This window comes from Opisthocomus hoazin, chromosome 9 (genome assembly GCF_030867145.1).
Source record: "Opisthocomus hoazin isolate bOpiHoa1 chromosome 9, bOpiHoa1.hap1, whole genome shotgun sequence".
In the NCBI taxonomy this organism is placed as follows: Eukaryota; Metazoa; Chordata; class Aves; order Opisthocomiformes; family Opisthocomidae; genus Opisthocomus; species Opisthocomus hoazin.
Genome location: NC_134422.1, coordinates 2,350,615 through 2,362,644, shown reverse-complemented (window position 1 = coordinate 2,362,644; position 12,030 = coordinate 2,350,615). Strand labels below are relative to the sequence as shown.

Sequence of the window (12,030 nt, the reverse complement as noted above, 5' to 3'; positions counted from 1 at the left end):
GATTCTCTCCAGTCACTGCCTTCTGGCAGATCTGCAGTCTGTCCTGCTGCGAGCGCCATTTGTGCCGAAAAGGGGCCGGTCACCTCTACCTCTAGGAATGCATTTTAAGCAGAATGTACAAACATTTGGAGGCTGATTTTAGGATTGAAGACTGGTATTTGTTCTGATTTGTTCTTTTTGTTCTGATTTGTTTTACTATGTTTTACACAAGTGTCTTCCACTTAGTTACTTACTATGCTAATGGTGCTAGTGGCAAAACGAGACAGCAGCCCTTAGGTGCCTCACGGCAACACATGAAATGTGACAAAACTCAGGCAGACAGCTCACTGTTCACTGAAAGAAGACAGTTGCAACGCCACAAGACTACACAATTTGCATGGTACCAGGACAAAAGAAAGGAGGACACTAGTAATACCAATTTAAGTACAGGATTGATAACTATATCACAGCTATGTATATGTGAAAGAGTGCAACCAGGGCATTCCACAAAAAGCAGTAGAGAAAAAGGGGCAGAAAAACACAACTAAATCTACTTGGAATAGTATTAGTTTTGTTTGACAAAATTCTTATACACATTTTAGCAGATCAAGAACATAAGTACCTGTAAGAAAAGAGCCAAGAATAGTTATTCTATTAAACACATTAAACTGTATTTTTTGGAATGAGAACTGAAAACAGAAAATAACTATACCGAGCTGAAATTCTTCTGGTTTTCTTTCACACGCAGCATTTCTGGTGTGTCTTGTACAACTGTAACTTTTCCTTTACTGTTCTGTAGGTCCCACTGATACTGAAGCTGTTGAAAAAGTTAAAGTAAAATGTCAAATGTTGACTCTATGCCACAAAAATTTACTCACAGAGTTTTCTTTGAAGACAAGAAAAAAAAATATTTTCATGTACACCTTATAAGGAGGTCATTTTAAAACCACCATTAGTGATATAAAGGTGTTCTACAGTTACAAGTATTCTCATTCAAATTAGCAATAGGAGATCCTTAACTAGACTTACTGAAAATCTTGAAAGGTGCCAGACTGTATCTATCTAAAACAATTAAGTCTCAAGAACGAAAGTTAAAGATTTCCAGTCAGATTGTGGAGTTCCCTCGCTGACCATACACTCTTGCAGGTAGTCCCACTGACAAAACCAGACAACTTCTGTAAGGATAATCCTCTATGGCTTGCAAAGAAATTGCCAAAGCAGTGCAGCAGAAAGTTTTCTCAAGAAAATTATAGAATCCTTTTGGTTCCCTGGGTAACGCGTAAGTGGGCTGCTGCATACGTAGCGGACCCTTTAACTGAAGATCCCTGAGAATATAAAGGCAGCCTAGTTGGGATTAGAGTGTGATACCGGGACCTTATTGAATGAAAAAAAGCTGAACAGTTTTTATTATTTGACAGTAACAGTGTTTATGATTTATATACGTACTGTGCTGAAGTTCTTTTGATTCTCACGGACTCTCTGCATTTCTGGTGTGTCTGCTACAGGCACATAGTATGGCATGGTCCTTTCTGCATCTTCCTTGTACTTTTTCTGATAGAAAATACAAAATATATTCCATTAATACCAAAGCAGTAACAGACAATCTAGCATTACTTATTGTTGCATAATGCCCGTCTTTACGGAAACACGAGTACTTCTGTGTCTGATATAAATTCAGATTAGGCCTCTGTGTAAGATTGATTTTAAACATTAGGTTATGAAGGAGTAGGAAAATTAAGCTAAATCTACTTAGAACAAAATTACCTTTGGTACTGCAAAAGCAACAGAAATTATTGTTTGATTTTATACAGTATTAAAACAAATTAATTTCAATATCTAAGTGGAATTTCAGAGTAAGAGATGCCACATCACAGCTCTAGAGAAATTTGTTTTTCTGGTCTGTCTCCTGAATGTTGTGACAGGTCGTTATTTAGGTGCTCCAAATTAGCATCCACTTGAGGTTCCCACGTGAACAAGGATTAAATTGCTTCACTCAAGATACCTGGCTCGAAAGGTTCTTGACCTGCTGGGCATGAATAATCTCGGGAGTATCAACAACACTGGTGTAGTTGGCTTTCTCCATTCCTGCCAATTGCTTGTATTTGATCTGTTGGGGAAAGCTCACATTTAGGCACCTTAATCATACCTCAACAACAATTTTCATTTGGTTTAATCAGAAAAAACCTGTTCATAAATTTTCCTTTAAAGAAGGCATCGGATGTGACATATGAGATATTCACACAGACCTGGCTGGCAATGTCAGTGGCATTCTTTGCTCTCACAAAATCCGGAGTTTCCAAAGCCAGTTCTGTCAGACCTTTTCCTCTGATTTCTAGTTCTAAGGCCTTTTTGTATTCTTTCTGCAGATGAAGACAGTAAATAGATACTTTGTCAAAATGAATGCCATACATTTAGCAACTTCAGAACTTTTCATGACCACACCACAAAACAGGAATACTACTAAAATAAACTCACAAGTAAACACACAAATGATGTCTTTAAAGTGTGGACTTTATCACTTAAATCTTGAGGACAAACAGCCCTACTGCAGCAGTAAATGGAGCACCCTACAGGCCAGCTGCATTAAGTCACTTCTCCTTCTCACATCAGTAATCTGAAAGTGTAAGTGCCTTGAGGTGATCAGGGCAAAACAATAACTTGTATAGAAGAGAAGCATCAGAGAGCAAGCAGCACATGAAACACGTGGTAGTGAAGAGTGGTCACAGACGTTTCACACTGAGCATGTCCAAAAGATGCAAGGTGTCAGGATTCTCCGTGACATTTTGGGCCCTTTGGAACAAATACTCTCCCCCAGAACTCAGTGCTGCAGCAGCCACTCTTCCCAAAGAGATCTTCCACTAAGGTCTAAAAGATTTATTTTGTATAGATTGGTATAATTCATATCTCTCTATGCCAACTCTGCTGAATTTAACTGAATATGTCTGTAATATTCTGGTAATAAAATATAGGCTCTTTGAATAACTGAAAAACTCATCGCTACTAAGTACAGAATGCTGTTGTTGGTAAGGATGCTTATTTTAAGAGTATTTTGTTAAGAAACAAAATCATAAGTTACACTAGAACGTTACTTTTTTCGGCTTTCAGCCTGATGATGGTAAAGCCCTTAAAATACGAGGTAATCTTCTCCTATGAAAACAATCACTACAAAATATTTATTAAACCAGCCCACCACATAAATAAAGTCGTTGTTAGGTTTGCACCCTGACCGTCTGCTGGCCAGCGCTCTCCACCAAAGTGGGGAGGACTGCCTCGGCCTCATGACTGGGCATCAGTCCTGGGCAGGGGTTGCTGCTCGTGAGCGTGGCTGGAGTTCCCGACTCACCCATCAGGCGTAACGCATCCAAGAAGAGCTCTTTGCTGCACAGCACACCTCCCAGAGCAGAAGTACGCCAGTACTGGCGGTCCCTCATTGTAGTCCTGTTCCGATCTCTCACTTTGCTTCATGTTTCCTCAGCCTTGGTCCTTAGTTCCTAATCCTTGGTAAAAGCTCCTGACCTAAGATACCTGTTTAACAAAACTGACGCCTCTGGTTCCTACACTTCGCCTTGCTGCGTCACGGTGCAGGTTTAGCCTATCCCTTGACTGAGCTGACTACTGAGCACGGCACCCATTTCCCACCTATATTCCTGAGAGTAACTGCAGAGCCAGGAACAGCTCAGTTACAAGTTCAGGCTCCCAGTTCCATCCTCAGCCAGCCATACACATTCTCTTTTTTCTCTCTACTCGAGTTTCTAGGGAATGACAAAGTTCATGCTAGTGTTCTACAGCCAGAAACATTTATCAGTTGGAGGCTGTTACATCTAAATAGCTTTTGGACACACCTCGTTCAGGATTTGAGTTGCATTCTTCGCTCTTAACATGTCTGGAGTCTCCTCTAAGGCTGTTAGTCCTTTACCTTTGACACCTTCCTCCAGATCCTTCCTGTACTCTTTCTGTAGAAGAAAAAAAAAGAAAACTGCAAAACCAAATTGAAGAGAGTGCTGCACTCTATAATTTTGTTGCAAAAATTTAAGAAAAAAATTAAATAAGAATTCCAAAAGCTCCAAAAGAAAAAAGAATTTTTTAAAACACCCAAGAATATTGTATAGGGTTATATAAGAACTACTGCAATGGAATAGAGTATCGTCATTATTGTTCAAGATCAATTGCACACACATGTACACTCTGCCATGGAACAGTTATGCTGATGAATGTCAAAGGGACACAGTAAATATGGATACAGTTAACAAACAATGAAATAAATGTCCATGACAAATTAGATCACAACACAAAATATATGTTAACATGCTTAAAGTGAATGGTTAGGAAAAAGAAAGTGGTGAAGAAGAAAAGCTGCTGAGAATACTTAGTGGAATTATTTAACGTGGCAGAGGAAATAAGCACAGAATAACTGCTACCTCGCTTGCTATTTGTGTTGCATATTTGACATGTAATAAGGATGGTGTAATCTCCAAGCCAGTAAGGTTTCTGCCCTTAATGGACTCTTCAAAGTCCTTCTTATATTCTTTCTAATGGGAGTAAGAAGAAAAAAAGCAAAATAGCAAATATTTATTACATTCTTTTTAATGACATGAAAAACTACTGGGAGGATGGAGCAGTGGTTTGGCATTACTGTCACAATGACAATCTGCTACAGTTAGCGCTGTAGGCACCTACAGGCATAAATCCTGTTTCTACTGAAGCCCATGAAGCAGCTCATTACTTCCAATGGAAATATGACCTGACCCTGCCTTTTTTTTTCCTACTTATTTGTATATGTAGAGAAAGCATTCAATGGAATCACTCAAACACAATGACTAATGGCCTTACACAAGTGTTTTTCAGCATGCATAAGCCTTCATCTGACAGAACGAGGTTATACTTCAAACAAACAGAAAATAACTGCTCGAGGAAATAGAATGACAGGTCAGCAAAGAACATTATGACAGTGGAGACAAACAGGAAATAAATGGGTTTCTCAAAAACAGAGTTCTGAGATGAAAAGAATAGCCAGGGTACTTTCTGTGGACTATGATAACCAACACACATACTACACTCCTGCTGCAAGAGTTTAAGTGAAATATAATTCATATTACATTTCTTCTAAAGACTCGAAGACTTGCTTAATTTTCATTTACTGATAGCTTCTTGATGAAAAATTACAGATAATCTACTCTTTATCATGACACAGGAAAGCTTCATGAATTTTAAATGCAGTATTTCATAACCAATATGAAGAAATATGATATAGCTATAATTTTTCAGTCTATCAGCATGCACAAGGTGCAAGTATAATTGCCTCTCTAAATCACTGTGAAAGTTCAATGATAAAAAAAAAAATCAATTTTAAGGTTTCTTTAGTCTGTCAGTATTGATTTTAACCATACCTCGCTCTGCATGAGCTGCGATTCCTTTGCAGTAAGGTATGTTGGAGTTTCAAAGTCCAACATAGGCTTTCCTTTTTCCTTCTCATACTTTTCTCTGTATTTCACCTGAGAAGAAAAGGAAAAAAAGTTACGCTCCTGAATCATCAAAGAACTGATTCATCGACTAGCATGTGCCTACTTTGGTCAACAGATCTCTGGTAAAAAATGAACGCCTAGTACTGTTTACCTTCCTGAAATCCCTGTTATTGACCATAAAATGAAAAATCAAAAGTCAGGCCTGCAGCAAAATGTGTGTGGCCTAATATTCTACCAATTTATTTATTTCCTGTTGCAGAGAATAAGAAGTGTCAGCTCAAATTTCAAGAAATTACTGATGATAAGAAGGAAGACAGGTAGCTGTGAAAATCTGTCTTGAAGGCACTCAGACTGCTCAGGACCTTGGCTGAGTTCAGCCCGTTACGTGTTAATGGATTCTTGGAGTGTTAGAGGCAGGGCTTGAAAAGATGCAGTTTAGCATCTTGGTAACTAATTCTGTGCCTGGATGTCCAGGAAATAAAATGTCCACAATGATGAAGGTATTCTTGCTTCAAGTTACATTTCTGGACTGCTGAATGAGATAATGCTATGTTTTTAGCTGAGACAGATCCTGATCTCAAACTGGAGCAAAAAGTCATGACTTTAACTAACTACAAACTGATTAACAACTATTTTCTTATAGTCCTTTGCTATGTAACCTTTTTGCTTCTCTGTGCCAGGCAGCAGAACAATAACTATGGCCCTTCATGTTCTAGCAGTAATTTCTCTCTTGCTTTACAGTCAGTAAATAGCTGGAATAGAGAGGATTAGAGACCAAATCTGATTGATTCCTCTGGAATGATTCATCATTTGCTGTATTCCAGTAGGTATTGTTTTGGTTAAAGCAATTTTGGACGCAGAAAAAGCATGGCAGAGCTCTCCTCTATCACTTGAGGCTGGAATGCACATAGCAATTGAAAATCTACTGTCAGCAACAACACTGCTTCTTTCAATTACCAGTTTCTGTGTTTACTATGTCCTTTATTCTATAGAAGAAATCACCCTGATAAATGTATTTTGCTGTGTAAAAAGATCCAGATACAACAGACATAAATACCTGTGAGATCTACACTAGAATAAAGAAACCAGACAGATATTTTATACGTGTTCTAAACTCTCAAATGTGCAAAAGTTTCTCATTGACTTGTGTACTCAGGTGTGCAGCGTTTATAAAGCAAACAGGCACAGAGATGATTCTGTACTGGAGAATTTGCTAGGATGACTTCAGTGATGGAAACTGGTACTCAGTGAGTGGGGTTAACGAGAAACACATGACGAACTTACGTGGCTCTGTAGTTCTGATGCCTCCCTTAGATGAACCTGTTCAAGATTATCTGGCACCACATGGTAGTGACCCTTACTCTTCTCATATTGCTTCTTGTACTGGTACTGAAGGGAAGGTGTCAAAAATCATCTCAATAAAAAAAAAATCCCTCAGCAAATTTACTTCTTAGGTCCAATCAAAGCAACACTTCAATGGAACATCAAAGAGAAATTAGAAATACAAAAAGCAAAACAAAAACCAGAAGTTTAACTCCCAGTACCAAACATCACTTCTAAAGATGTGGGCGAACAGTTATCTTTTTTTGGTCATTTTCATTGCAACAAAGATTTTTTTCAAAACCAGGATTAAAAAAAGAACAAGAAAAAAGAAAACACAATGGATAAATGAAAAGCCTGTAGGAGGCAATAATTGTTTTTGTCTTTTGTCAGCAAAATTATCACATCTTTTGTTAGGCATAATTCTGTACATCTACAACAAGGGGATGTTAAACAAACAAGAAATGAAAAAAACAGACAAAAATAAAAATTTTAAATATATAAGCAGTAAAGAAAAAAGTAAAAAAAGAAGAAAATAGTATTTGTTAGTGTGATGTAATCAGTTAAAATGTAATAAAGAACCAATCCACTAAAAGTTATTAGAGGATTTTAAATATTAGCAGTTCTACAGCTAATAAAGATTTCACTTCCCAGAGGACAAAAGTGGCAAAGTCGCTAGTTAACTAGGAAATGGTCATTAGAACATAGAGGAAGAGATCACTACCAGGTGATTTCCCATTACCAATAACAGCAGGAGTAATTGTTACAGAAACAGTTAGCAGAGATCAATTCAGAATGGAGTCAACAGTAATGGAAAAATCACGTGGATTGGGGATAGGTTAATGAGCTTACGGCACTGGCGAGCTGGCTGGTACTCAGGACGTGGTTCATGATCAGCGATTCAGACATGTCTGTGACAGGCTTATGCAGTTTCTTTAAATCTGCCTTGTATTTCACCTGCAGGAAAGAAAGGACAAAAAAAATCAGAAAAGGAGACTGCTAATAAACCCTATGATGTTGAATGTATTAATAACAGAAAAGCGGTCTTTGTTAAAGAAATCTGAAACTTTTAATTTTGCTTGACGAGAAGCATAAGTAAACATACCTCACTAGCCATGTTGTGAGCATCTTTCATGGTTTTGTAGATTTTAGCCTCCTTTAAATCATACTTTGGCTTTTTACCCATCTCTTTGGAAAAATTCTCCTTGTATTTCACCTGAATTAAAAAACAACCAGGTATTACAACTGCTCTTGAGTACTCATTTGTTTGGGTGCACAAGGCAGAGAGACCCTACTTCAATGCTGATGGTAAGCAGAAGAATCAAAATGCAGCAGCTCAAAGGCATCCACTGGAAAAAAGGCTATTTTAAAGATGACCCAACATGGAAAGAAAATCTCCGTCTGTATTTACAAAATACCACTTGCAGTTTCAGTGCACAGGTTACATCTCCTCACTGTAAAAATAACATAGTCAAGAGAAGTATGTTTACAAAATACAGCTAAATTCTGACCCTCGGAGATGAAGAATTTTTCACTTGATGGGAAATCTGCATAGACGAAAGACAGCCTATTTCACAAAGAGACAACAACTGACACAAGTATGAAGAATATTTAAAAGAACTTTTTACGTTCTTCTTGGAGCAGTATGAGCTTTAAAAACTCCCTCAAGACATATAAACACTGAAGATGGCAATATATAAAATACTTTTATATATACTGTTATACACATACTGTGTTCTGTATACATCAGAGATGAAGAAGGATGTTAATGATCACAAACAGAACAGTGATACAATTAATTACTAGGAATTAGATTATGCTAGAGGCTTAGTAACACTTCCAAACCAGATTAGCATCAGCAAGGTAAACCATAGTCATGTACGCCACGATATTCCAGCAGACCCAGGCTGAAGGCACAGAAATGTTGATAGGAATGAGAGTTTTGCTAATGACTTGAATGAGGGCGAGTCCTTCATCCACCATGACTTGTCCCATCCGACTGCTGCAGGTGCAGCTGAAGGCTAATTCGTCACTATTTATTGTACACCTATAAAAAGGACGGTTCCATTGAGAATATTTTGGTTTTATTATTTTTTTTTGCTATCAGAGATACATAAAATTGTCTCAGAGGAGTTACTGAGGAGTACAAGAAAAACTCAAAGTATTAAAGATTAAGTTCTGGCTTATCTAAATGGATCCCATAGTTAGTATGTCTGCTCATCACCATTAGCATAAACAGCGAGCAGAATTCTGAGGATTTGTCGTATATTCCCTGTAGTAGCATTCTGCCTGGTGTGGAAACCAGTGAGGCAACATTTCTTTCTGTTTACCAGTCTACACTTCCTTGGAGATACTTTGTACTAAACAACCTAGCAACTCCCATCTCTGATCCAAAGAACAAGAACTGAAAAACCATTATCAATCGTTCTGAAAGAATTTGATCTTGTTGAGGACCAAATATATTAAAAAAAATAGACTTATAAAGAGCATGCAGAAATGTAAGACTGTGGCTGATGAGGAAAAAAGATTAAACATTCTTCAGAAAAAGCCCTGATCTCCCAAGCAATATTTATGTGAAAATTGAAAGAAGTAAAATACTGAAGAACTGATAGCTAAGTTGAGGAGCAGCTGACTCATGCTAGAGGTTTTTTATGACAATTACAGAAATGTAAACAGATGATTTTATATTAGGAAAAAAAGAAAGACGATTGAATGCAGAATTCAATCACATTCCACAATCGCATTTTACACTTTGAATTCATTGTCACATTCTTGTCCATACAGCACCGTATGGTTCATGCTGGATACCACTGTCACTCTTTTGCTTTGCAAAATAAGCCAACATTCAGATAAAGCACACAGTGAAACAGGCAAATCCAGAAATTATATAGCTGCTATAAGAAAACAAAGAACATTAACAGTTTGGACATAAACAAATCAGTATTGGTTCTGACCTCACAAATACTAAAACCAAGCAGAAATGTACTAGAATCTGTTACACATTCCAAGCTACGCAACACACGATCAAGATCAGACCACCATGCAAAACAGCTCATTTTTTCTAAGCCCAGAAGAAATGTTACTGGAAGATCTATGTAAAATTAAAAGCAAGCGTGCCAGACAGGCAGAGGAAAGCCAAATAAAAAAGGCAAGTGGATAAACAAACTGGACATACTGCTTTATGAAGGAGAAGGTTAAGAGAAGAAATGCCTAAGAGAAAATCAAAGTTAAAGATTATGCCAATTATTCTTTGCTCCCTTACTGCATCTACAATAGTTAGTTTTGTCTCAGAACTAAAATTATCTCATCAAAGCATGTTTATAAGACTAAGAGGAGAACTGGCTAGCACTGGAGAAAAAGCGTGGAAAAGGAGGATCTCATCATCACTGAATGGGAATAAATGTAGTTCTTTTTCTTGTAGTTCAGTTGTTCAGTTTAAGAATCCTTGGTTCTACTGAAAAGATTCTTGGTTCTTCTGACAAACACAGTGGCTGACATTCAAACATGCGACAGTTACATGCAGCAGTCATGGCTAGACATGGAAGAATCATAATCCCCCTTTTTTTCATTTGGAAACACACGTGCAAAACTGAAATGGCACAAATCTGTCTGCAGCTACTTCAAAAACTGGTATGCAGCCATCGTTTTTCTGTTTTCCAAAGGTTTTGTGATGGCAAGAAATATACCAAACTATGTGCCATCCAATCACTGCAGGCTACACTTCTCAGAGGCTCTGGGGCTGACTCAGTCATACACTAAGCTTGATATACTTTAAATAGAAGTTTGAATACTTATAATGAAGTTCAAGTGTGAATGTTATACATATGGTATGACTGTTCACTGAAAATTACCAGCACCATTGTTCAGGTTTGTCATATACACATATTTCCATTTTTTGCACAGTTCCAGGACAACTAGCTCAAGCTTGTATGTCTGCTTTTAAGTTTTTTTTTGTGAAAAAAGTGAGTTTTCACACTGCATGAGTGCATCGGAAACTTCCATTAAAAATACTGGAAGTTCCAAAACCACTATGAAGGGCATAATAGCATTTCAAGCTTCATGTGGTGTTTCTGAAACAGACAAATTCACTGCCCACAGAATTCCCATGCACTGTCTTTCCAGAGGAAAAAAAGCAGGTCACATCTAACGGAGCAGACTCACAAGTTTTGCGACATTCAACACCTTTGACACAAAAAAGATCCAGCGCAACTGGTGCATCAGAAACTCTTTTATCAGCTTGGAATTGTAAGATAATATGCAAGCAAGAGACAGATGCATAAAAATGGCATTCCCAGATGTGTCACTTAAAATTATCTTACATGACTACTTAGCATATTAGCTTTCTTAAAGGTTCTCATCCATGGGGTATCATAGGATGCAGCTCCATGCCCTCTCATATGTCGTTTGAGGTACTCTGCCTATAATGCGTAGCAAGAAAGCAAGATCAGAAATGCAAACAATTATAGGATTAAAGCATGAAGTGGTGAGAAAGAACCAAGGTGAACAGAGGTCCTGGCAGAAAAAGTTGTCACAGAAAATTGCAAGGATGTGCTTCAGATTGATTGGAGAACACGACAGTTGTATAAAAGTCAGGAAGCTTCCATAACATATTAGCTTCAAAACAGAAGATGCTTTTAAAGGCACAAGGTAGAGGGAAAGTGGCTGAAAGAAACTGAATGTCCATCACATAAAGGATGGATAAGAAGAGTTAGGTAAAAGGCTGCTTCTTTTAAAGCCAATACCCAGAAAAGCTGAAATAAGAGAATATGGCTAGCACTGCAGCCTTAGTATTTAAAAGATCTTGTCACAGCATCATTTTAAGGAGTTTCTATACATCCATTACTGGCATTTAGTACATCACTAGAAAAGTTTATTTAACAGAGAAATACTTTGCATTGGGAATTAATTTGTACTTTAAAACAATCCCTTTAAAATATTCCCTTATTCCCTAATCTAGAAATAATTTCAGTCATAATATTAGTATTACTATGTAAGTTCATATCATGTCTCATTTCTTTCACCGATTCAAAGTTTCACCAGCTTTTTATTACCTGGCTAGTTAGCTTGGACACCTCCTTTGCCAGTTCAATGTCTGGACGTCCCAGCATGGTTACGCCAATGCCAGCTTCTCCACGCTTTTTGTATTCAATCTAACAAAGAAGAAAAAAGTATAGTTTAGTAGTGATGACATTCCATTTTAATTATTTTACTGACACTGCTTTTAATAGAAAAATTATTGCTAAAGAATTATACAGAAGATATAAAAAGC

At 37.4% G+C, this 12,030-nt stretch overlaps 1 protein-coding gene across 16 annotated transcripts in view; it reads right to left on the bottom strand.

Annotated features, from left to right (window-relative positions):
* The window catches only part of NEB (nebulin), a 127,999-nt gene that overhangs the window by 17,676 nt on the left and 98,293 nt on the right, over positions 1–12,030 (bottom strand). For 11 of the 16 annotated variants that reach the window (XM_075429673.1, XM_075429677.1, XM_075429678.1 and 8 more), the window contains 12 exons: positions 11,813–11,911; positions 11,081–11,179; positions 7,867–7,977; positions 7,614–7,718; positions 6,726–6,830; positions 5,367–5,471; positions 4,398–4,508; positions 3,822–3,932; positions 2,226–2,339; positions 1,982–2,086; positions 1,426–1,530; positions 692–796 (listed from right to left, as the gene is read on the bottom strand). In XM_075429673.1, the coding sequence (XP_075285788.1) occupies positions 692–796; positions 1,426–1,530; positions 1,982–2,086; positions 2,226–2,339; positions 3,822–3,932; positions 4,398–4,508; positions 5,367–5,471; positions 6,726–6,830; positions 7,614–7,718; positions 7,867–7,977; positions 11,081–11,179; positions 11,813–11,911 (1,275 nt within the window). The remainder of the gene's footprint in view (positions 1–691; positions 797–1,425; positions 1,531–1,981; positions 2,087–2,225; positions 2,340–3,821; positions 3,933–4,397; positions 4,509–5,366; positions 5,472–6,725; positions 6,831–7,613; positions 7,719–7,866; positions 7,978–11,080; positions 11,180–11,812; positions 11,912–12,030) is intronic. The other 5 variants (XM_075429690.1, XM_075429680.1, XM_075429682.1 and 2 more) reach the window with 4 other exon arrangements.